At 46.7% G+C, this 25,974-nt stretch overlaps 2 protein-coding genes across 3 annotated transcripts in view; both read left to right on the top strand.

Annotated features, from left to right (window-relative positions):
* The window catches only part of LOC139276788 (collagen alpha-1(VII) chain-like), a gene marked incomplete at its 5' end in the record, with an annotated part of 111,478 nt that extends 103,458 nt beyond the window's left edge, over positions 1 to 8,020 (top strand). Inside the window, 3 exons of the mRNA XM_070894793.1 lie at positions 3,069 to 3,122; positions 4,317 to 4,409; positions 7,982 to 8,020. Of these exons, the coding sequence (XP_070750894.1) occupies positions 3,069 to 3,122; positions 4,317 to 4,409; positions 7,982 to 8,020 (186 nt within the window). The remainder of the gene's footprint in view (positions 1 to 3,068; positions 3,123 to 4,316; positions 4,410 to 7,981) is intronic.
* Positions 8,021 to 9,116: 1,096 nt separating this feature from the next.
* Positions 9,117 to 25,974, top strand: part of LOC139276950 (PI-actitoxin-Aeq3b) — a 36,720-nt gene continuing 19,862 nt past the window's right edge. For both annotated transcript variants that reach the window (XM_070894948.1, XM_070894947.1), the window contains exons 1-2: positions 9,117 to 9,173; positions 21,764 to 21,847. The gene's annotated coding sequence lies outside the window, so the exon portion shown is untranslated. The remainder of the gene's footprint in view (positions 9,174 to 21,763; positions 21,848 to 25,974) is intronic.

The raw sequence follows: 25,974 nt of genomic DNA, 5'->3' as shown, positions 1-25,974 counted from the left end.
ATTCTCATCGCCAGTTATTGTGTTCCTAACACAGATGAGGCTGCACACAGGGAGGTTAAAGTAACTGTGACCTCAGTCTTTAATAAGACACTCCAGAGTGAGGAACAGGCTTTAGGGGCCGGCTTATATACAGTGCTCCCAAGGGATGCTGGGATCCCTTGGGACTTCAGGGGATGAGCTCCCTGGTGGCAGAACATGGGAGTGCATGCTTTACAGATACACAACAGTTTGGAGGGACCTGGGTGTCCTTGTACACGAATCACTGAAAGTTAACATGCAGGTACAGCAAGCAATTAGGAAAGCAATTGGTATGTTGGCCTTTATTACAAGAGGATTTGAGTATGAGAGTAAAGATGTCTTACTGCAATTATATAGGGCCCTGGTGAGACCGCGCCTGGAGTATTGTGTACAGTTTTGGTCTCCTTACCTAAGGAAGGATATACTTGCCATAGAGGAAGTGCAACAAAGGTTCACCAGACTGATTCCTGGGATGGGGGGATTGTCCTATGAAGAGAGATTGAGTAGACTAGGCCGATATTCTCTCGAGTTTAGAAGAATGAGAGGTGATCTCATTGAAACATACAAAATTCTGACAGGGCTTGACAGAGTAGATGCCGGGAGGATGTTTCCCCTGGCTGGCGAGTCTAGAACCAGTCTTAGAATAAGGGGTCGGCCATTTAGGACTGAGGTGAGGAGAAATTTCTTCACTAAGAGGGTGGTGAATCTTTGGTATTCTCTACCCCAGAGGGCTGTGGAGGCTCAGGCGTTGAGTATATTCAAGACAGAGATCGCCAGATTTTTGGATATTAAGAGAATCAAGGGATAGAGGGGATCGGGCGGGAAAGTGTAGTTGAGGTAGAAGATCAGCCATGATCTCATTGAATGGCAGAGCAGGCTCGAGGCCCCTCTGGTTGGATGTATTCCTGGCAGTTTCATCACATGACTGCCTGCCTCCAACCAGCCCCGCCCCCACACTCCCGCTATCGGTCACCCGACACACGTAGCAAAAATACTCCTTGTACCTGTCTTTCCTCCTTCAAGACGCTCCTAAAACCTACCTCTTTGACCAAGCCTGCGCTAATTTCTCCTAATGAGGCTCGGTGGCAAACCTTTCTCACATAACACTCCTGTGCAGCACCTTGGGACGTTTCACTGGGTTAAAGGCGCTATATAAATACAAGTTGTTGTTGTTGGATGGTTTTTGCCTGTCAGTCAAACAACCTATTGTTTCCAGTTTCAATATTTTCACCAGTAATAAACTAAAGTGCTCAAAGAAAATAGAGAAAAAGCACATTTTGTTTTAAATGCCCCTGTGATTTTTCTCCTGGGAATTACTCGCCCTGGAGCCGCCAGGTCAATTCTGGAGAGTTAGCGACTCTACTGCCGATGGGTTTGAGTCACGTTGGGTCCCCAGTTGAGCCTGATGAGAAACGTGGAACTGGAATTGTTGGACCACGGATTGGAGTTCACATTACCTGCACAGTGATCAAAGATTGCAGGATTTAAAATAATAAATCCTTTCGATTCCAGAAACGAGGGGCACGGAAGTTGGGTCATTAGAATTGTCTTTAGCTGTCAGACTAGATAACGTAAACGAATCTCCCGAACCATCACCTTAGATTGACCAACACTTGCCCTTTCCGCCATGGAACCTGGCTTTAAATGTTGTCTAAACTGGTGGGATGAAAGTTCCTCTTCTCTCACTGCCAGTCTTGAGTGAAATGAGTTTGAGGGAGCTTGCGCTTAGTTTCCCCGTCAGTGTGATTCAGCAGCAACCGAAAAAAGAGGCCCATAATTTGTCACCAGCTGTCAACATCCCCCAAATTGTCCTGGGGCCAATATTTACCCCTCAATCAACATAACATAAACAGATTATCTGGTCATTATCACATTGCTGCTTGTTAAAGCTTGCTGTGCGCAAATTGGCTGCCGCGTTTCTACATTACAACAGTGACTAGACTTCAAAAAGTACTTCATTGGCTGTAAAGCGCTTTGGGACATCTGGTATCTGGTGAAAGGCGCTATAGAAATGCAAGTCTTTCTTTTTCTAAGGGATGGTTGGGTATAGGGCTGGAAAGTCCACATGCGTGCAGCAGGGAGTGTTCATTATATGGGGAAGCGTAGAGGAAGCTTCACCTGCCTCTAACCCACGTACCTGACTGCAGACCTGGGAGAGAAAACAGAGAATTAGCAAGAATTATACCAGAGATGAGGGACTTAAGTTATGTGGAGAGGCTAGAAAAGCTGAGATTGTTCTTAGAGCAGAGAGGCTAGTAAGCAGAAGACACAGATTTAAGGTAATTTTCTGAAAGAACCAGAGGGTAGATAAGAAGAAATGTTTTCACACAATGGGTTGTTGTGATCTGGAACGCACTGCATGAAAGGGAGCTGGAAGAAGATTCAATCGTAACTTTCAAAAGGGAGTTGGAGATATACTTGAAAAACAAACATTTATAGGGCTATTCGACTGGGACTAATTGGATAGCTCTTTCAAAGAGCCGGCACAGGCACGATGGGCCGAATGGCCTCCTTCTGTGCCGTAGGATTCTATGGCATTACTTAATTGTAATACAGAGTGGAAAATGCTTGATGTTCCACAGAGGATTTCCCACATCTTGAGCGCAAATCCCACCAAAGTTGGGTTACATTCTGTCGAAGTTTTGTTTTGCTTTAAGTATCTTTGGTGTTGCATTGATGTAATAGTAGGGGGGGGGTCATGGTCTAAAATTAGAGGCAGGCCTTTCAGGAGTGAAATTCGGAAATACTTCTACACGCAGAGGGTGATAGAAGTTTGGAACGCTCTTCCGCAAATGGCAATTGATGCTGGATCAATTGTTAATTTAAAATCAGAGATTGATGGATTTTTGTTAACTAGAGGTGTTAAGATATATGGAGCAAGACATATGGAGTTAGGTGACAGATCAGCCATGATCTCGTTGAATGGCGGATTAGGCTCGAGGGGCCGAATGGCCTCCTTCTGCTCCTATGTGTTGTATGTGTTTGTGTCACGGGCTCGCATTGACCTTCACTGGTGTGTATAACCATTTATTTTGTTTCCTGTGGTTAAGGGTGAGATGGGTCATGATGGTCCAAAGGGAGACCAGGGAAATCCAGGAATGACGGTACGTGAGTTTTTTTGATTGGAACTGTGATGGTTATTATACAATATCCTTAAAAAAACCAAGCCTCATTGCTGTGTCACACTGCAGTAAATGTGGTGTATATCTCCAAGATGCTGCAGACTTTGTGGAGCCTAAAGGAGAGGTCTGGCCTCAGCCGCCCTTCCTGGCTCCCGTATGGCCTGCTACTTTCAATTCAAAGTCGCTTAACTCAACTTACGGGGTTGACTAAGAAGGTATGCTGTGCCATTTTGGTGCAATTGCTTAATACAAATTTCTGGGTGATAGTTATTTTTTTTCAGACGAAATGCGACTTTGAATTAGCAATAGGCTGTACCGTTCCAGGTTTTCTGTGCACATTCCATGTTAAGTGTCTATATTCTAATCTCTTCAGTTTGACAGCCATTACGTAACAGAGGAGGGAACTAGATTTATGCCTCAAAAAAATGACCTTCGACAGCAGGGCCCGGGGGCGGGGGGAAGGGAAAGGGTCAGGGGCCCGGGGGGGTGGGGAGAGGGAGGGTCAGGGGGGGAGGTGAAGGGTCAGGGCCCAGGGGGGAGGGTCAAGGCCGAGGTGGGGGCGGGGAGGTGGGGGGGAATGGGAAGGATCAGGACCCGGGGTGGGGGGTGAGGGAGGTTCAGGGGGGAGGGTCAGGGCCCAGGGGGGAGGGTCAGGGCCCAGGGGAGCAGGGAGGTGGGGGGGAATGGGAAGGATCAGGACCCGGGGTGGGGGGAGAGGGAGGTTCAGGGGGGAGGGGAAGGGTCAGGGCCCAGGGGGGAGGGTCAGGGCCCGGGGGGGGGCGGCGGGGAGGTGGGGGGGAATGGGATGGATCAGGACCCGGGGTGAGGGGTGAGGGAGGTTCAGGGGGGAGGGGCAGGGTCAGGGCCCAGGGGGGAGGGTCAGGGCCCGGGGGGGCAGGGAGGTGGGGGGGAATGGGAAGGATCAGGACCCGGGGTGGGGGGGGGAGGGAGGTTCAGGGGGGAGGGGAAGGGTCAGGGCCCAGGGGGGAGGGTCAGGGCCCGGGGGGGGCGGCGGGGAGGTGGGGGGGAATGGGAAGGATCAGGACCCAGGGTGGGGGGGGAGGGAGGTTCAGGGGGGAGGGGAAGGGTCAGGGCCCGGGGGGAGGGCCAGCCCGTGACGGACCAGCAAACAGCGACATTAATCTTGTCCCCTTTGCTTCCTGCCCTTTCCGACAGGAGGATCAGATCCGTGCGTATGTGCGGCAGGAGATGAACGAACACTGCGGTGAGTGGCTACCTCTTCAGTTACAGCAGGCCTGTGACACCGATGTAAGCTTCCACTTCGGGCGAACAGGACCGAACCCTTTCATAATCAGAAAATGCATCCGAGTAAATGGTTCGGGCAGCAAGATGTTTGATATGTACAGGGTATATCGGATTACAAAAATTAACTCTTCCCCAAAAATTGGCAACAGCACCCCCTCCTCCCCTCACGATATATATTTTAAAATGTGGCGATACCAGCCTGCAACCCCAGGTAGCAGAACAGCACCAAGATTGAAAAGAGGATTGGGTTCAATCGCCTCATGCGTTTAAGGGGAAGCGAGATAATTATATGGGGGAGAAAGGACTGCTGATAGGGAGAGATGAAGTAAGAACATAAGAATTAGGAGCAGGCCAAACGGCTCCTCCGCCGTTCATAGGGGAGTCGAAGGTTATGGGGAGCGGGCAGGGAAGTGGAGTTGAGGCCACGATCAGATCAGCCATGATCTTATTGAATGGCGGAGCAGGCCCGAGGGGCCAAATGGCCTACTCCTGCTCCTATTTCTTATGTTCTTAAGATCATGGCTGATCTTCTATATCAACTCTACTTTCCCGCCCGATCCCCATATCCCTTGATTCTCCTGGAGTCCAAAAATCTATCGATCTTAGCCTCGACTATACTCAACGACTGAGCATCCACAGCCCTCTGCGGTGGAGAATTCCAAAGATTTACAACCCCCGAGTGAAAAAATTCCTCCTCATCTCAGTCTTAAATGGCCTGAGACAATGCCCCTTAGTTCTAGACTCTCCAGCCAGGGGAAACAACCTCTCAGCATCTACCCTGTCAATCCCCCTCAGAATCTTGTATGTTTCAATGAGATCATCTTTTGTTCTTCTAAACTCCAGAGAGTATCGGCCCAATCTACTCCATCACTCCTCATTGGGACAACCCTCGCATCCCAAGTAGGGTGGGAGAAGGTGCAAGCGGAGCATAAACACCGGCACGGATCAGTTAGGCCAAATGGCCTGTTTCTGTGCTGTAAATTCTGAGGAAGAGAGTGTTTGAAGACCAGGACCACAAACCCGACACCAAGCTCATGGTCTACAGAGCAGTAGTGATACCCGCTCTCCTATATGCCTCAGAGACATGGACTATATACAGTAGACACTTCAAAGCACTGGAGAAGTACCGCCAACGCTGCCTCCGCAAGATTGGCAGGATAAGCGCACCAATGTCAGTGTTCTCACTCAGGCCAACATCCCCAGCATTGAAGCACTGACCATGCTCGATCAGCTCCGTTGGATGGGCCACATCGTCTGCATGCCCGATACGAGACTGTCAAAACAAGCGCTCTACTCTGAGCTACGTCACGACAAGCGGATCCCAGGTGGGCAGAGGAAACGCTTCAAGGACACCCTCAAAACCTCCTTGAAAAAGTGCAACATCCCCACCGACTCCTGGGAATCCCTGGCCCAAGACCGCCCAAAGTGGAGGAGAAGCATCTGAGAAGGCGCCGAACACCTCGAGTCTCTTCGCTGGGAGCACGCGGAAGCCAAGCACAAACAGTGGAAGGAGCGTATGACAACCCAAGCACCCCACCCACCCGTCCCTTCAACCACCGTCTGCCCCACCTGTGACAGAGACTGTAGGTCCCGCATTGGGCTCTTCAGTCACCTGAGAACTCATTTTTAGTGTGGAAGCAAGTCATCCTCGACTCCGAGGAACTGCCTAAGAAGATGAAGAAGAATTGTCTGTAATCTCCTTTGCAAACTCGACCCCAGACCAACATCATAAAAATGCTTGAATCTGAGGAGATAGAAAGATTTGTGTTTTCATTCATTCCCACTGTGCAAAATGCCAAAAACAAAACAAATTTGGACTGATCATATCGCTGTTATTGCAAGTTATTATGCGGCCCAGAAATACCGCAGCTACATCTTGAACTAGATCTCTCGTGGTCCGACCTTGACGAGTGACGACAGAACCAATTGCCGAGGAGGTCTGCATTAAATGAGGGAGAAAGGAGAGGGACATTGTGTTCCTTGGCCGGCCCTGGCAGTCCAGGGTTCTGGGCAGATTCTTCACTCGACTGGCGAGGAGAAGATCAAAGAGAACGAAACCCAAGTCCCTCTGTGATTCAGAGGTTAAAGCCTAAACTAATGCTGGTCCACTCCCAGCGCGCGGCGGAATATTGCAGGCAGCTCCCTTCGAGGATTGCGGGAAGTATCCCAGGATATGTTGCTACACCCGGACACATTACCTTTTCCTGCACCCTTTGGCTCAAAATATTTTTGCCCGGAAAGTTGCTGGGAGTGCGAGCTGTTAACAGGACGACAAGGGCAATGGGGCATCTGGAACCCTGGCTGATCGACGGGAGCAAGAGTCTATGGGGTAGATATTCGGTCCCGCTGTTTTTGAGGCGGTGACACGGGCTGAGTGCTGATTTTAACGCCGGGCGGTAGGTGCCGCCTCAAACTGCAAAATTCAGTTTTGCCGCCCAAAGGTGAGAGAGCAGTGCTAAAAGTGGCATCGCACACTCATCCTCGAGGACCAACGAGGCGGGAGCTCAGGAGGCCCACCCAATTTCCCCACGGTAGGCTGCCGGCATGCGAGAGGGAAAAAATGAACAAAAATCTTTTTCTGACAATTCCCCTCACCCACACTTCCCCACTGGTCCAATTAATACATTAATGTGTAAAAAAAATAAACATAACCACTTACCTTGATCCCAGGATGCTCCCGCCCCAGGATCCCCAATGTCCCACCAGCTTTCCCAGGCTGTACGGACACCTGCCGTTAAGGCCACCGTACTCACCAAATCTCGCAACCACGGTGGCAAGGGGGCATTGCACGCGTGATGACGTCACCATGTGGGTGGAGGCCGTCTCCACCACCCAACTAAAGTTACCATGAGCCGAGGAACCTGGTCGCCGCCGACGGTAAACACTTAACCGCCCGTTAGCCGCCCCTCTCCGGTGTAAGAAACCGAATTTCATCCCGAGCTCCTTAACCCACGAGATTAAAGGATTGAGAAATAAACAGGGGAAGAACTGGGAAGGAGGGTGTATTCCATGTCAAATCAGGTACAGAAAGAGAAATAAAGAGAGGGAAGGAAAGATTGGATTAAAAGAGAGAGAAAAAAAGAGACAGAAAGGATAAGAAAGAATTGTCATTTGAAGAAAGGTTGAGCAGGCTGGGCCTGTACTCACTGGAGTTTAGAAGAATGAGAGGTGATCTTATTGAAACATAAGATTCTGAAGGGGCGTGACAGGGTAGATGCTGAGAAAATGTTTCCCCTCATGGGGGAATCTAGAGCTAGGGGTCATGGTTTCAGAATAAGGCATCGCCCTTTTAAGACGGAGATGAGGAGGAATATGTTCTCTCAGAAGGTCGTGAATCTTTGGAATTCTCTGCAGAGAGCTGTGGAGGTTGGATTATTGCAAATATTCAAAGCTGAGATAGACACATTTTTGAACTATAGTGGAGTCAAGGGTTGTGGGGATCAGGCAGGAAAGTGGAGTTGAGGTTGGGGATCAGCCATGATCTTATTGAATGGCAGAGCAGGCTCGTGGGGTCGTATGGCCGACTCCTGCTCCTATTTCTTATGCTCTTATGAATTTTTTTAAAAAATTGACAGTTAAAATCTCCAGCAACAATTCACAACCTGAAGGAATGAGACTCCACACATTCAATTATTCACTTTCCGGGCCAGAGAGTTTGATTGGCAGTCATTAACAATTGTCACGTTGTTAAAAGGGCAATTACGCCATTAATTACCAAGCTTAACTTTCTGCAGCGAGTTTAATGGGCAATTAACGTGCAAATGCAGCAACTTCATGAATCTCACGGGGAGGCTAAGCACGAATTGCCATTTTCGTGAAGTCTTAATTTCCTCCGCCGTCCAATAGCCTGCCAGCACTTGCTGTTGAGGATTACCCTGGATCGTGAGGGAGACTGACTCCAGTGAGGAGGGGTGGGTGCTGGTTGATGGCTTCAGGACAAGAGGGAAAAAGGGAAATGTGTGTCATGGTGGAGGAAGAAGAGGAACGTTTCTAGCATGCTGTCATTGCTTCTTCAAGTTGAATGCTGTAGCAATTGCCCAGAGCACACCTGGTTAATGCGGGGGGGAGGGTAATTCAGCCAGGGTTCCTGATTCTGATGCCTAACCAGTGATTCCTCCCCCCCACCGCACCACATACCCGCTTGAAATACTGCACACATACACCGAGCGGGTGATGACACATTCGAGCTCGGTTGTGATGCCTCACATGGTCAAATAGCCTACCAACACATGACTGTCACTTGAATGGGGCAACAGAAGGATGCCAGCCCTGCATGTGGGGGCTGGACCCCAGCAACGAGTCAGGAGAGGAAGATGGCGAAATGGGGCAGGCGGGGGTGGGGGAAAAGAAAGAAAATGTTGCTGTTTTAAAAAATATGCTTTAAGTTCACCTACGCGAAAAGCATTGTTCTTTGTTTCTTGTGCTAATCCCAGCCAGATGGAGACTCCTCTGAGGTAACAGTTGCTAATTATCTCTCTCTCTCTCTCTCCCCAGCCTGCGGAGGTGAGTTACAACAACCATTTATCTTGCGTTTTTTTGCCCACTCTGCTATGATCAGGTGACACCACGTGTGATATCTGCTGGGTGACTTCGGCCATATCACGGGGTCAACGATCGGGGTCAATCTCCCCCCGGGACAGATGGGGAGGGGTGGGGGATGGGCGGGAGGTGTCGGCTCTGAAATCTCCGCTCTCAGAACTGGCTAATTACTGCTGGGGAAACAATGAGCACTCCATGAAGAGGTAAAGAAAATCCAGAGAGAGAAGGGTAAGAAACCCTTATTCGCCCCCTTCAAATTACGCACCGCTCGCCAGGATGTTTAACGACACACTTCATGGGTTATCAGGGCTGTAAAATGATGAAACTTATAGCCTTATCCTTCAACCTGATCAGGCCTATAATAAATTATAACGGAAGTGAGGATTACAGATGGGCTTTCAATTGGATCGAGCCTCAAGGCTAACACTTGGGATATCGCCCCCCGTGTGGCTCTGAGGCAGGGAGGCTCAATCACCGGCCCATGCAGGGGCCCCACGCTCAGTGCCTTCATTCCCCAGGCTCAGGAGGAGATAAATCAGCCGCCGCTGATCTCAGCGAAGCCAATGTAGCTGCAGCAGTATCCCTGGTTAAAGTGGGAAGGGAGACGAGGTATTTCAGCCAGGGTCCCACTCCCGATCGCAGTCCAGTGACTCCCCCTTGCTGCAGTGAGTGGAAGCTGGGTGAGGACAGCATTGCTCCGGGCTGTGTTGCCCTCTGTAGTGTATTTGCTTCACGGGTTCATGGCTTCAGAATTCACAGCCGCATATTTGCTGTTAAGAACTAGTTGGTTTATTAGCAAAGGTTTAACAATCAAACTGAACATCACCAGATCATCCACTAGGCTCACAACTGCACACCTCATCGTGGATGACCTAGACTCAATTAACTGGGGTTTTATTGAGTCTTGTGAACACCATGTGACTGGCTAAGCCATTCACAGTGCAATAGCTCCACAACTATTTTGTAGGAAACAATTAAATCAAGTGCCCCCTGATTAAAGGGGGGGAGGGGGAACACACCAAACACTTTCAAACATGTGCCCCCTTGTTTTTTTTTTGAGGACACTAAAACACAAATTATACAAGTGTCCCCTGGCTAAAAGGAGGGGGGCACTAAAACCGCCACAATAAACAAATTAAACTTTAGACAAAAATTTGGTTGCCGGGGGTGATGATGCACTCCAGTCCCTCCGTTGCCCACCTCTCGCGAGCGTACCGGTGGACACCGCGTGCTCCATCTCCAGGGACACCCTGGCTCGGATGTAACCGCGGAAGAGGGTTGAACGACTGCCTGTTGCCTGGACCGGCTGATGGCCCCCTTGGCTGTGCCCAGGAGCAGTCCTACGAGGAGGCCTTACGACCTACCCACTCCCCTCCACACAGGGTGCCCAAAGATCAGGAGTGTGAGACTGAAGTGCAGCCAGAATTTGAGGAGCAGCCCCTTTAAATCATGGAATAGGGGCCAATAGCTCCACAAGCCTGTGAGCAAACTCACTGGTGCATACATTACAACCTCCACAGTCCAATAGCCTGTTGACTGAACCCAAGGGGGTTAATTTTCTCTCGTAAAACACACTGTAAAATTCCTCACTGTGCTATCTTAACTCTACTGTTAACCCACTTAAAATTAATATGTTAACGGCAAAAGTAGTGCAAAAAGGCATTTTCTGTGAACAGTCACAGTGTGTTACCAGAGCAAACTAAAGCCCTCCGGTGGCTTAAGCAGATCACAAACCAAAAATGACAATGTGCATGAGATTCCAGAAGTTGCCATGAAACCATATCCATAACAAGTCTTGAGCGGGAGTCGAGAGGAGGCAATTGGGACATAACATCATAAGAATTAGGAGCAGGAGTAGGCCATTCGACCCCTCGAGCCTGCTCCACCATTCAATAAGATCTTCGACCTCAACTGCACCTTCCCGCCCGATCTCTATATGCCTTGATTCCCTGAGAGTCCAAAAATCTGTCAATCTCAGCCTTGAATATACTCAACGACTGAGCATCCACAGCCCTCTGGGGCAGAGAATTCCAAAGATTCATCACCCTCTGAGTGAAGAAATTTCTCCTCATCTCAGTCCTAAATGGCCGACCCCTTATCCTGAGTCTGTGACCCCTGGTTTTAGACTCCCCAGCCAGGGGAAACAGCCTCTTAATGTTTCACCAGCCAGGGGAAATAAACGTCTTCCAATTTATTCAGATATAGATCAGAACATTGGACTAACTCAGACTATCTGATCCCGTGGCACAGCTAATCCACTTTGTGTTGAACGACGCTTGGCTCCCACACCAAGTGGCACTTTGTGTCGGACACCGTTATCATTTGTCCACATCAGTGCGTCAGCTGTGATGCACAAACGCAGTCGCAGAGCTGGGTATTCACCACTGTGGGATCAGTGCCGGGGTGGGGGTGGGTCTGACTCAAGGTTTGGTCAACTTGGCAGGAAGGGGACGAGCTGGGAACGGGGCATTGTCGACTTACCTGAGTCAGGAATCGCACTGACCAGCAGGGTGCACCTGGAGGCTCAGGACGGGTGGCCAAGGTCCCTTGGGAGTGCAATGGAGGTGGGTCCTCCAGAACCATGTTGGCCGACCTCAAAAGGATTCGGTGAAGGGATCATATGACCCCTCTTGACCTCCCTTGCCCCACCACCCCCACTGCTTACACTGTAAACCATTGACCCATTGCAGAAGAGCTGGTGCTACTGAGTAGGGCAAGCTGTGCAGTCAAGTCTTTTGTACCTTTGATGGGCACCTCAATGGAAAATGCAGAGTGAGAAAAGGCCATTCAGCCCACCAAGTGCATGCCACCCAGAACCCAGGACTGATGATTCTTCCTTCCCACCCATTTCATGATCTCTCACTATAGGGAACACCGAAGCACTTCCCTGACCTCCCATGGAGGGGAGAAAAAAAATCAAAGCTGTGTTGTGAAGTATCTCCATAGCTTTAATATCCCTGCTCAACCACACTGATCCAATTTCATAGGAGCCACATGACCCTGCATCAGTTATTCGGAGAGTTTGTTCCATTTATCTACTGTCCTGTGGGGGAAATATCTTTTTCTGAATAATGTCACTTGAGGTTTGTGAATCTCGTATGTCATTTGCTAAAATATCTCGGCACGTGCAGGGGTTTCTGTCCTGCAGCCCAGCGTGGCCCCATTAAGAGCCGAGGAGTTTCAATGTCCAGTTTATTTGTGGTTTCTGTAGTGTGCATCCATGGTAATGTATCGTTTAACCATTGCTTGATGTGTCTTCACTTTATATCTCAATAGCAAGTGTTGTAACCCCTGAAAATGTTCATCCATCTTTTAAGATACATCAACTTTGAATTGAGAACAAGTGCTGAATAAATGTTTAACATATCCTGCACCCAGAATTTCATCGGGATGCTTTCGTTCAGTCCTCAAACATCAACGTGTTATAAACCCTCTATCATTATTACCTGATTGGAAATCGAAAGAGGGGTTAATGTTCACAGGAACATGGGAACAGGAGGAGGCCATTCAGCCTCTCGAACCCGTTCCGTCATTCAATGAGATCATGGCTGATCTGTGTCCTAACTCCATCCACCCGCCTTGGCTCCATATACTTTTATGCCCTTGTCTAGCAAAAATCAGTCGAGCTCAAATTTAAAATTATTAATTGAACTAGCATCTACTGCTTTGTGTGGGGGAGAGTTCCACATTTCTACCACCCTTTGTGTGAAGAAGTGTTTTCTAACTTCTCTCCTGAATGGCCTGGCTCTGATTTTAAGGTTATGTCTCCTTGTCCTCAACTCACCCACCAGTGGAAAAAAGTTTCTATCTACCCTATCAGTTCCTTTCAAAATCCTCAATCAAATCACCCTTTAACCTTTTATATTCCAAGGAATACAAGCCAAGTTTATGTAATCTCCCCTCACAATCTAATGCTTGGAGCCCTGGTGACATTCAGGTGAATCTGCATGCATTCCTTTCAAGGCCAATATATCCTTTCTAAGGTGCCCAGAACATCCAGTTAAGTCCCAGAACCCTAATACAAGCCATGAGCTGGGAGGCCACCTTTGCAGTGGTGACCACCATTTTTTAGCTCAAAGGTGCGAAAATTAAACTAGATTATTATGCATTCATACTGTCATGTCAGCCAGTAGCTCCGTGGGTAGCACTCTCGCCTCTGAGTCAGAAGGTTGTGGGTTTAAATCCCGCCCTAGAAACTTTGAGCGCATGAATCTAGGCTGATACTCCAGTACTGCACTGTCAGAGGTCTTTCAGATGAGATGTTAAAATTGAAGCCCTGTCTGCTCTCTAAGCTGAACATAAAAGATTCCATGGCATTATTTTGAAGAAGAGCAGGGGAATTATCCCCGCTGTCCTGGCCAATATTTATCCCTCAATCAACATCACTAAAAACAGACTATCTGATCATTATCACATTGCTGTTTGTGGGAGCTTGCTGTGTGCAAATTGGCTGGCGCGTTTGCTACATTGTAACAGTGAGTACACTTCAAAAAGCACTTCATTGGCTGTAAAGTGCTTTGGGATGTCCGGTGGTCGTGAAAGGCGCTATAGAAATGCAAGTCAGTCTTTTTCGTTTACTATATTAATTTGTAGGCTGGCATTAGAGACCATGAAAGCTATCAAAGAAACCATCTGGCTCATGAATGTCCTTCAGGGAAGGAAATCTGCTGTCCTTGCCTGGTCTGGTCTATACTTGGCTCCAATTGGATTTTTTATTCATTCATGGGATGTGGGTGTCGCTCGCAAGGCCAGCATTTATTGCCCATCCCTAATTGCCCTTGAGAAGGTGGTGGTGAGCCGCCAGTTCAGAAGGCAGTTAAGATTCAACAACATTGCTGTGGGTCAGGCGTCACATATAGGCCAGACCGGGTAAGGACGGCAGATTTCCTTCTCTAAAGGACATTAATGAACCAGATGGGTTTTTACGATAATCCGATAGTTTCTCGGTCACCATTACTGACACTAGGTTGTTATTCCAGATTTATTTAATTAACTGAATTTAAATCCCCCCAGCTGCCATGGTGGGATTTGAACTCATGTCTCTGAGATCATTAGTCCAGGCCTCTGGATTACTAGTCCCGTAACATAGCCAATATGCTACCGTTTCCCCTAAATGGATGACTTGTAATATTCTCAGGGAAACGAGCGATGGGCAATAAATGTTGTCTTGCCAACCTCACCCACATCTCGAGCACAAATAACATAGCAAACCTACAGCCAGAGTCGCGCCCTGTTCTCCACACTCCCCTCTCCCTCCCTGTCAGTTTTCATGCCTCTGCTCCTGAAGATGCTGACTCGTGCTTCAAATGGTTCAGTGGGCTTCAGTTGCCCTCTATTGCCTCACCCAACAGACCATTCTCCATGTGCACGCCTCGGGAGTAAGAGCCAGTGAGCTATTCAATTGCTGGGCAACATAGCCACGACTGATCCCCTATCTGGATTGGCATTTTCCAGCATGGGGCACTGTATAGCAATCAGGAGTAGTAACGTAAGAAATAAGAACATTAGAATTAGAAGCAGGAATAGGCCGTTTGGCCCCTCGAGCCTGCTCCGCCATTCAGTAAGATCATGGCTGATCTTCTACCTCAGCTCCATTTTCCTACATTGTCCCCATATCTCTTGATTCCTTTAGTGTCCGAAAATGTGGCGATCTTCGCTCAATCATTGGTGGACGTGCCTTTAGCTGCCTGGACCTTAAGCTCTGGAACTCCCTCCCTAAACCTCTCTGCCTCTCTACCTCTCTTTCCTCCTTGGCCAAGCTTTTGGTCACCTGCCGTAATTTCTTATGATATGGCTCGGTGTCAAATTTATTTTTGTCTTACAACAGTCCTGGAAGGCTTTACTAAATTAAAGGCGCTATATAAATACAAGCTGTTATTGTTGAATATACTCAGCATCCCCAGCCCTCTGGGGTAGAGAATTTCAAAGATTCATAACCCTCTGCTGAATTTTATTTTGTATTTTCTGTGAGGGTCCTTAGGACATTCTGGGGACATGCAGAATACTATATCAATGCAAGTTCTTTCACGCAGGGGGGTAAAATTCAAGTTCAGCACAATATAGGTGCTAGCAGATCAGCTGCCTGTAATGTATTTACTTCATGGGTTCTTTGCTTAAGAATTCATTGCTATTAAGAACTAGTTGGTTTATTAGTAAAAGGTTTAACAATCACACTACACATTACCAGTTCATCCACCAGGCTCACAGCCATCTGCCTCATCATGGACCCCCTGGGACAGGCTTGATGGACAGATGGTCTTTACCTGTCCGACATTGTTCATAATTTGTAAATTCGTAACCCAACTGGCTGGGGTTTTATTGAGTCTTGTGAACATCACGTGACAGGCTAAGCCACTCCCACCTCAACAGCTCCACAACTCTTTTGATAGAACAAAATTAAACATTGAAGTCAAGTGCCCCCCGATCTGGGGGACACTCTAAACACTTTTCACATGCCCTTTTTTTTGTTTTTTTTGATGGTTTTTTTTGTGATTTTTGTGGGTTTTTTGGGGGCAGTAAAACCACAGATATAAATACAAGTGCCCCCTATCAACAGCTCCACAAACCTGTGAGCATACTCATAGGTGTATACATTACACTGCTCATTGTGCATCTCGCCCCACTTCCCTTTCCATATTAGGTGTAGCCTATCCACCACCGGCCATTTTGTGCTCCCGTCAAGGTTGAATTTTATCCACATTCTTTCTTCCCCCATCCCCTTTCTGACTCTCTGAATTGTGACACCCAACTATCATCCCAGCTGTGGTCAACAGACTCAGCCTGGGACCAGGGATCAATTCCCAGAGCCTCCCTCGGTCTGCAAGACTCACACTCCATTTCGTACCTTAAAGTAAGGCGCCAGTGTTTCCTGTTTATATTTCATATGCCTCTCTCTATAGCTTCCCTCTGGTGCTCACACTAAGAATTTCTCATAAGCATGAGTTTCCCCACAGACACACACACACAAAACCCTGAAACTGCATTCAGGTGGGTCAGTAAGTGAAATTATGTCATTCGGCCTCCATTCAGTTCTCAGTAGGTCCACGAACCCGCGACCTCTACCACCTAGAAGGACAAGGACAGCAGGTGCATGGGAACACCACCACCTCCAAGTTCCCCCCCAAGTCACACACACCATTCTGACCTGGAAATATATCGGCGTTCCTTCATCGGCGCTGGGTCAAAATCCTGAAACTCCCTCCCTAACAGCACAGTGGGAGCACCTTCACCGCACGGACTGCAGCAGTACACGCCCCCTGAACCTGTCGCTGGCATCGCCGGCGGAGCAGGGCGCGATCGAATATTCGCTCTGGGGCGAAAACGGGTCGCTGCGCAGGACGCTACCGGTTACCGTCACTACTAAACTCCCGCGGAATTTTGCATGAGTCGTTAGCGGTGCCGCGCCCAGGTGAAAAGTCGTTTGCGTTAACGGGAGGCACAAATACGTCGAATTTCTCCCCCTAAAATTAATGACCAGCGAATGTCTTCCCCCTCAAAGATACCTCGTACAAACTCCGTCTCTGAGCCATCTAAGAATTGATGCCTGTACAGTATTGTTCCCTTTGCCCTAAAGCCGGATGAGAGAGTAAAAGAAACAAAGACTTTTAAGTTATATAGCGCCTTTCATGATCTCGGGGACATCCCAAACGCTTCACAGCCAATGAAGTACTTTTTGGAGTGTAGTCACTGTTGTAATGTAGGAAACACAGCAGCCAATTTGTGCACTGCAAGCTCCCACAAACAGCAATGTGATCATGCTCTGATTATTTTAGTGATGTTGATTGAGGGATAAATATTGGCCCAGGACATTGCAGAGAACTCCCCTGCTCGTCTTCGAAATAGTGCCATGGGATCTTTTACGTCAACCTGAGAGAGCGGACGAGGCCTCAGTTTGACGTCTTGGAAAAACGGCACCTCTGACAGTGCAGTGCTCCCTTAGTACTGCACTGAAGTGTCAGCCTAGATTTTGTGCTCAAGTCTCTGATGTGGGATTTGAACCCACAACCTTCTGACTCAGAGGCAAGAGGCCCACTGAGCCCGGCTGAAAGTCTCAATAGAAAGGTAGGGTTAAGTTTCCACTGTAAGATTCCAAGCCAGCATCATCTGATCAGACCCAAACCACTGATCCAGGAGTTTGACTGTAGTCTCTCTCAAACCGCTTGACTTTGTCAAATCCTAATTAGAATTAAAATCTACTTAAAATACGAATTAAATCCTAATTAGAAGTATAGAATTGAAAAGTAGGGAAATTATGCTAAACCTGTATCGAATCTTGGTTCGACCACACTTAGAGTACTGTGTACAGTTCTGGTCGCCATATTATAGAAAGGATATAGAGGCACTGGTGAGGGTGCAGAGAAGATTTACAAGGATCATACCAGAAATGCAAGGGTATACATATCCAGGAAGGATGAACAGGCTGGGTCTCTTTTCTCTTGAAAAAAGGTGGCCGAGGGGTGACCCAATAGAGGTAATTAAAATATTAGGCCATAAATTGTGGCTTCGTTCGGTGTGTACACGCTCCCGAAAAGGCCTCACTAATGGCGGTTCTTAGCGCGCGATGTGCATGCGCTGAGAACCGGCATTTATGATCTTGATCGATCGCACACATCCCCGGAAGAAGGATATTAGCGCGCAGAGATTTGGGCTGTTTGCCCAACTCTTGCCCAGTGCATGTCCTTCAAATCCTTGCATATAGCTTACTTTTACCAGCGTAAGAGTTTTAAAACATCGAAAAGTTACATTTTATCACTAATTATTTGTGCATTTAAAACCTGGTCCATTAAGTTTATTTTGAACCTTATTAAAACATATTAAAAATTCAAAAAAAAAATTTCTGAAACATTTTAATTAAATTCAATTTCCATTGATTTTAAATATGTGAGGTGTTTTTTTTATTTATTGTGTTGTGTTTCTGTGTTTAGGGGGCTATTCTCATTGATAGTAATGCGAGCTCGTACAATCGGAACTCACTATTATTATCAAATGAGAAAACTCCATCTTCATTGGTGGTCCAGGCCCACGTGATCCCAAGTTGCACTTATGTTCCTGCGATGTGTGAGCCCACATGCTGGGCTGTGAATGGAGGCCTCGGACCACAAGTATACGTTCCTCCGGGACCACCGGGTACTTTGAGGGGAAAAATTTGTTCGGAGGTGTCCGCTCGCAAGAAGCCTCCGACCGCAATTTTCGGGCCTATGAAAGGTTTTGATAGAATGGATACAGAGAGCATGTTTCCACTTGTGGGGAAGAGCATAACCAGTCACCAATATAAAATAGTCACCAAGAAATCCAATAGGGAATTCAGAAGAAACTTCTTTACCCAGAGAGTGGTGAGAATGTGGAACTCGCTACCACAGGGAGTGTTTGAAGTGAATAATATAAATGCATTTAAGGGGAGGCTGGACAAGCATCTGAGGGAGAAGGGAATAGAGGGTTATGCTGATAGATTTAGATGTGGAAAAACGGGAAGAGACTCGAGTGAAGCATAAACGCCAGCATGGACTGGTTGGGCCGAATGGCCTGTTTCTGTGTCGTATATCCGTTGTAACCCTAACAACCACTAAGAAAGTGAGCCTTTTTGGAGCTATATACAATATCTTTTGTTTGTTTTTTTAATCAATTTTGTTCAATTTTCTCTCGCACTTGTGTCTATTCAAAGTCTGACCTGACTATGAACATTTAGTAAATAGTAAAACCGTATTGTCTGGTGTACAAGTCGCAGTAGCCAAAATTGATTGATCAACAGCCTGATGTCTCCAATGTACTGAGATCAATTCTGTTTGCTCTGTTCTCCTGGTCAACTGTTCAACAACTGATCGACACTTGTGGAATTATCTAATCTGCCAGGGTGAATTGAAGAGTAGGAGATCAGATACGTGAATGCTCCAACAAAACACTGAGTTTACAATAAGCGACCTGCGACATATACACCAGATGTTATGGTCAATGTGGGTGCTCATGGTGAATTGATTGCTTTGTCTTTTGTTCACGGTATTTGATGGATTTTAAGTACATTTACTTTACGAAGATGCTCCAGTATATAAACCACACCGCACTTAGTTTTATTGCTGATTGATAATGGGTCTCTCCTTGCTTGTTCTATTGATAACCGACCAATCCCATGTGGAGAACTGCAAAACCTCAGCCTACTTCAGTCAGAATGACCTTTTGTAGCTCCCTATGCTCCTCTCCTGCTGCAACAACAACAATTTGCATTTATATAGCACCTTAAACATAATAAACCCGTCCCAAGGTGCTTCACAGGAACAATTATCAAACAAAATTTGATACCGAGCCACATGAGATATTACGCCAGGTGACAAAAGTTTTAAGGATCGTCTTAAAGAAGGAGCGAGAGGTAGAGAGGCAGAGAGGGTTAGGGAGGGAATTCCAGAGCTTAGAGTCCAGACAGCTGAAGGCACGGCTGCCAATGGTGGAGCAAATTAAAATCAGGGATTCGCATGAGATCAGAATTGGAGGAGCGTAGCGATCTTGGAGGGTTGTAGGACCGGAGGAGATTACAGAGATAGTGAGGGACGTGGCCATGGAGGGATTTGAAAACCAGGATGAGAATTGTAAAACCATGGTGTTGCCGGACCGGGAGCCAATGTAGGTAAGCGAACTCAGGGGTGATGGTTGAACGGGACTTGGTGCGAGTTAGGACACAGGCAGCAGCGTTTTGAATGGGCACATGCTGTAGTTTGGCAGGAGGATGGGAACCTGAGGGTAGATTACTTGGTCTATCCCTTCCTTTTTTAAACAAAGGTACAACAGTAGCCATCCTTCAGTCCTCCGGCACCACATCTGCAGCCAAAGAGAATTGGAAAATGATGGTCAGAGTCTCTGCTATTTACTCTCTTGCTTCTCTTAACAGCCTGGGATACATCCTTGAATGCCTCCCACTGCTCTGACACTGATTTACCTTCAAGTAGCTATTTCCAGTCCACTTTGGCTAAATCACATCTCAGCTTAGTAAGATTATTGGATTTATCCACTTTCAAAAGTGCTAAGCCCCTTAATACTTCCTCTCACTGATTATTTCATCTAATATTTCACGCTCCAACTTCCTAATTGCAATACCTGCATCATCCCTCTTTTTTGTGAAAACAGTCGAAAAGTAATCATTAAGAACCATACCCACATCTTCCATCTCCACATACAGGTTACCTTTATGGTCCCTAATAAGCCCTTCTCTGTCTTTACTTAACCTCTTGCTTTTAATGTATTTATAAAACATCTTTGGGTTTTCCTTGATTTTACTTGTCAATGGTTTTTCATGCTCTCTCTTTGCTTTCCTAATTTCCTTTTTAATTTCACCCTTGCACTTTCTATACTCCTCCAGGGTTTCTGCAGTATTGAGCCCTCGGTATCTGTCATAAGCTTCCCTTTTTTTTTTTATCCTACCCTGTATTACCCTTGACATCCAGGGGGCTCTAAATTTGTTAGTCCCACCCTTTTTCTTTAAGGGAATTTACTTGCTCTGAACCCTCAGGATCTCCTCCTTGAATGCCTCCCACTGCTCTGACACTGATTTACCTTTAAGTAGCTGTTTCCAGTCACATCTCAGCTTAAGAAAATTGGCTTTTTCCCAATTGAGAACTTTTATTCCTAGCCTGTCTTTGTCCTTTTCCATAACTACCACAAATCTAACTGAATTATGATCACTAGCACCTAAATGCCCTTCCACCTGCCCAGCTTCATTCCCTAAAACTAAATCCAGAACCGCCCCCTCCCTTGTTGGGCTTGCTACGTACTGGCTAAAAAGGTTCTCCTGAGTGCATTTTAAGAATTCTGCTCCCTCTATACCCATCACACTAATTTTATCCCAGTCAATATTAGGGTAGTTGAAATCCCCTACTATTACTGCCCTATAGTTTTTGCACTTGTCAGAAATTAACCTACATATTTGCTCGTCTATCTCCCTCTGACTGTTTGGGGGTCTATAGTATACTCCCGGCAGTGTGATCGCCCCTTTTGTTGTTCTTCAGTTCAACCCATATGGCCTCATTTGATGATCTTTCTAACATATCATCCCTCCTCACAGCTGTAATTGTTTATTTAAGCAATATTGCAACTCCCCGCTCCCCCCCAGTCCTTTTTTCTCCCCTTCTCTATCTCATCTGAAAACTCTGTAACCAGGAATGCTGAGCTGCCATACCTGCCCTTTCAGCCACGTCTCTCTGTCTTTCTTTCCCTCACACCTTCGAAGTGTTACAACTAAAGTGTGACAGACACGAGCTGGAAGCTGAACTTCTATATCAATATCAATCGATTGATAGATAGCTAGATGGATCGATAGATAGTTGGATCGATAGATAGATCAATAGATAGATAGATCGATAGATAGATAGATCGATGGATGGATCAATAGATAGATCGATAGATAGATAGATCGATAGATAGATCGATTGATAGATGGATAGATCGATAGATAGATAGATCGATAGATGGATCAATAGATAGATCGATAGATAGATAGATCGACAGATGGATAGATCGATTGATAGATGGATAGATCGATAGATAGATCGATAGATAGATGGATCGATAGATACATATATTGATAGACAGATTGATTGATTGATTTTTTGACTATTGTCAACATTTTTCTTTAAAACGCAAGGCATTTGATGGCATTCCCGCGGTCTAAAAATTCAACACAAACTGCAGTCTCCATTTTCTATCCGTGTCTCATATGGAGCCGTTAGCAGATCCGGTCTGGTCTTACCGTCCATCAAATACCGCTTCCCCCTCTGGCCGCTGTGTGTTAATTACTGTTGTGTTGTGCGTGCTGTGTTTGTCCTTGCTTCATCTAGGTCTCTCGTTACACACACCGTCTTATTCCCGTCAACTCCCTGTTTTAAAGATCTCACATGAGGAGGACTATGATAGTGCCAATGGTGAGTCCATGTCACTTGTCTTCTGTGTCTTGTCTCCAAAGTGGTATTTCTTCCATTGGCATTTTTGATTAGAATTTTTTAATAAGTTACAAAATTACTAGCTAGAATTATATCGACTTTACAGCACAGAAACAGGCCATTCGGCCCAACTGGTCTGTGCCGATGTTCATGCTCCACATGAGCCTCCTCCCACTCCTCTTTGTCTAACCCTGTAACCATAACTGTCTATCGCTTTCACATTCATGTGTTTATCTAGCTTCCCCTAAATGCATCTATGCTATTAAAGAAAACAAAATCAAAATGTATGGATATATCTTCCCTTCCATTTTTAAGAATCCAGCTCTTGCGTGAGAGCCAGAGGCCAGTACTTGGAAATATGTTAAATGTTGCTCCCTGTTGGATAAGTCCCACATTTTGAATAGCTTTTTGTTTTATTCATCCCGGATAGTTACTTGATTTATAAACAGAGGCAGTCTGAGGCACTTAATCAGAGGACGTATAAGGTAGATTTTTCCTCATGAAGAACTTGTACTTATTGAGCCTCTTTCATAACCTCAGGATGTCCCAATGCTTTACAGCCAATGAAGTGCGTTTGGAGTATAGTTTGCGCACAGCAAGCTCCCGAAAACAGCAGTGTAGTAATGACCAAATAATCTGTTTTTCGGTGTTGGTTGAGGGCTAAATATTGGCCAAGACACCCAGGAAAACGCCCTCACTCTTTTTCTTCAAAATAGCACAATGGGATCTTTTGCGTCCGTCTGAGAGAGGCAGGCGGGGCTTCGGGTTAAAGTCTCATCCAAAAGACGGCACCCCCGACAGTGCAGTGTTCCCTCAGCCTAGATTTTTGTGCTCAAGTCTCTGGAGTGGGAGATTGAAGACGCAGCCTTCTGACTCGGAGCCAAGAGTTGTGCCTATTGAGCCACAGCTGACGCAGTCAGCAACGCATGTCTCCTCTCCCACTGGATGGACCTTCTGTCTCTGGGGTTGGGAACTTCTCGCTGCTCCTAGAGAACCTCCTGCCCTTTAATGGAAAGGAAAAAACAGCGGGTTGAATAACGGGCGGTCGAAATTGAAATTTACCCCGCTAAGTATGTTAGGAGAGGAAGTTAAGGATAGAGTTTGGGCACATAAGAACATAAGAAATAGGAGCAGGAGTAGGCCATTTGGCCCCTCGAGCCTGCTCTGCCATTCAATAAGATCATGGCTGATCTGATCCTGGCCTCAATTCCACTTCCCTGCCCGCTCCCCTTAACCCTTGACTCCCTTATCGTTCAAAAATCTGTCTTATCTCCACCTTAAATATATTCAATGACCCAGCCTCCACAGCCTTCTGGGGCAGAGAATTCCACAGATTTATGACCCTCTGAGAGAAGAAATTCCTTCTCATTTCTGTTTTAAATGGGCGACCCCATATTCTGAAACTATGCCCCCTAGTTCTAGATTCCTCCACGAGGGGAAACATCCTCTCTGCATCTAACCTGTCAAGCCACCTCTGTATCTTGTATGTTTCAATAAGATCACTTCTCATTCTTCTAAAATCCAATGAGTACAGGCCCAATCTGCTCAACCTTTCTTCATAAGACAACCCCTTCATCTCAGGAATCAACCTCGTGAACCTTCTCCGAACTGCCTCCAATGCAAGTATATCCCTCCTTAAATAAGGAGACCAAAACTGTACGCAGTACTCCAGGTGTAGCCTCACCAATACCCTGTATAGTTGTAGCAGGACTTCCCTACTTTTATATACATCCCCCTTGCAGTAAAGGCCAACATTCCATTTGTCTTCCTGATTACTTGCTGCACCCGCATGCTAACTTTTTATCTTTAATGTACAAGGACCCCTAGGGTATCTGAGCATTTTGTAATCTCTCTCCATTTAAATAATAATTTGCTTTTTTATTTTTCCTACCAAAGTCAGCATCAAACTAGGGTAGAAATTACAATCGATGCTATTTCCCGTTTGAATGGACAACACAGTGGTTTAGTATCTGACTGTAGAGAAATATGAGAGAGACGGTACGGTGAGAATGTGTTGCGTGTTTGTGCAAGAATAGCACTATTTGGAATTTCTACCTGACCGTTCCATGGAATCCGGGTGAGAATTTGGCCGAATTACATTTTGGACGGCCTTGTGCGTCCAGCTCCCGGTGATAGCCTCACATCGCTGGACACCAACGTGCCTGGGCTAAGTGGGAACTGTACAATCATCGCTCTGAATCTTTCTGAAGTTGGTGGAGAGCTGACGTTAAGATTGACCCCAGAGTTTTTTATTCTCTGACCAGAGAGTGACAAGAATTCGGCAGCATAACACAGGTCCACGTTGCCCTAAAGACGTGCCAGTCTCATAATAGCATAAGAATTATGCTATTGGGTCTGCTCTTCCATTCAATGAGATCATGGCTGATCTTTGACCTCAACTGCACTTTCCCGCCCGATCTCCATATCCTTTGATTCCCCTCGAGCCCAAAAATCTATCTATCACAACCTAGAATATACTCGACGATATATCTCAAACTCGAGCCCGGAAGTAAGACAGCGCCCCGAATCACACCCTCAGAAAAAGAGTTTGTTGAGTGTAAAGTGGAACTTGCGATTGTGTTTCCGACTCATAGGCCCGAGATTTTCCTCGGAGCTGGTCCTGTCCTGTCATCATGATTTGTCCGGAGGTGCAGCAAAAATCCTGTTTACGCTCACACACGGGGGCCAAAATTGCCCCTTTCTTTAAGAGCGATGACTGGCTCAAAGAGGTGTCACCATCTAGTCGGCACGGAGTCACCGGCATTTGTTTTCCAGTCGGCTGCCTCTGAGGTCAGCCCAACAATGGGTACAGGGCCACTGGCCCGGATGAAAGCCTCCCTGGTGGGCCAAAGTAAACTAACTGCGGAGTTCGCAGCAGCCCTCCGCTCCAAGGGAACTTCCGACCCGACCAGAAAAGAAATCATAGAGCTGAATCTCGCTCTACTCTCCACCTCATGGATTGGGGGAAGGAGGGTGGAGAAGATCGTCAAGGTCGGTGAATTTGCTCACTTTCGGTCGGAGGGCAATTTCGTCCCAAAGGATTTCCACCGCACTTACGGCAAAGTTGCGGAGGAGGAGCGGGAGCATCTCTGTGTGGACCTGGGCCACAGTCTCCGTTTATACCTGTTACTTTTTCTTTTCTCCGACTTACTTGGCTTCAGCCTAAGCTTTTATTTTTATATCATGGGACAGGTTTTGACCAGGTGAAACGGCAATTTACATATACTTTCAATTTAGTATTCTGTATTTGCTGCTCACGAGGTGCTCTCTTTTACATCGGGGAGACCAAGCACAGATTGGGTGGCAGTTTTGCGGAATACCTCCGTTCAGTCCGTAAGCGTGACCCCGAGCTTCGGCTGCCTGTCACTTTAATTCTCCTCCCCATTCCCACACTGACCTCTCCGTCCTCGGCCTCTTACACTGTGCCAATGAAGCTCAACGTCAGCTCGAGGAACAGCACCTCATCTTTCGATTCGGCACTTTACAACATTCTGAGCTCAACATCAAGTTCAACAATTTCACCATAACCTCTGCCCTCATTCTTTCAGACAGCAGGTGTTGATTCTGCTATTCCATTTACACCCGATCTAGATCCATCTTTTTGTTTCTTTACTTGTTCCATTACCATCTCCTTTCACCTTGCTCCATCATCCCTTTTGTCATTTAATCTCTCCTGCCTTCCACCCTATCACAGACCTTCCCTTTTGTTCTTTCCTCCCCTCCCCCCTTTCCCTGCCTCTGCACTTGCTTAAGTTACACCTCTAACCTTTTCCAGTTCTGCTGAAAGGTCATCGACCTGAAACATTAACTCTGCTTTTCTCTCTCCACAGACGCTGCCTGACCTGCTGAGCATATCCAACATTTTCTTTTTTTATTTCAGATTTCCAGCACCCGCAGCACTTGGCTTTAGTTTGACTATAATTATATGTATAGCGGTGTCAGTATTTAAGGTCCAGTCCCCAACACAACACCCAGAGTATTTTATATGACATTGAGGTATCCAAATAGAACACAAGAGCATCAGTGTTATGCGTAGAGTCAACTATCCCAGTACTGTCTGGAGTGTCAGTGTGAGATTGGAGGTCACGGTATGCTAGTGCAGTGGTTAT

The sequence above is a fragment of the Pristiophorus japonicus genome, chromosome 12, assembly GCF_044704955.1.
Source record: "Pristiophorus japonicus isolate sPriJap1 chromosome 12, sPriJap1.hap1, whole genome shotgun sequence".
Lineage (NCBI taxonomy): Eukaryota > Metazoa > Chordata > Chondrichthyes > Pristiophoridae > Pristiophorus > Pristiophorus japonicus.
This window is presented reverse-complemented; position numbering and strand designations above follow the sequence as displayed.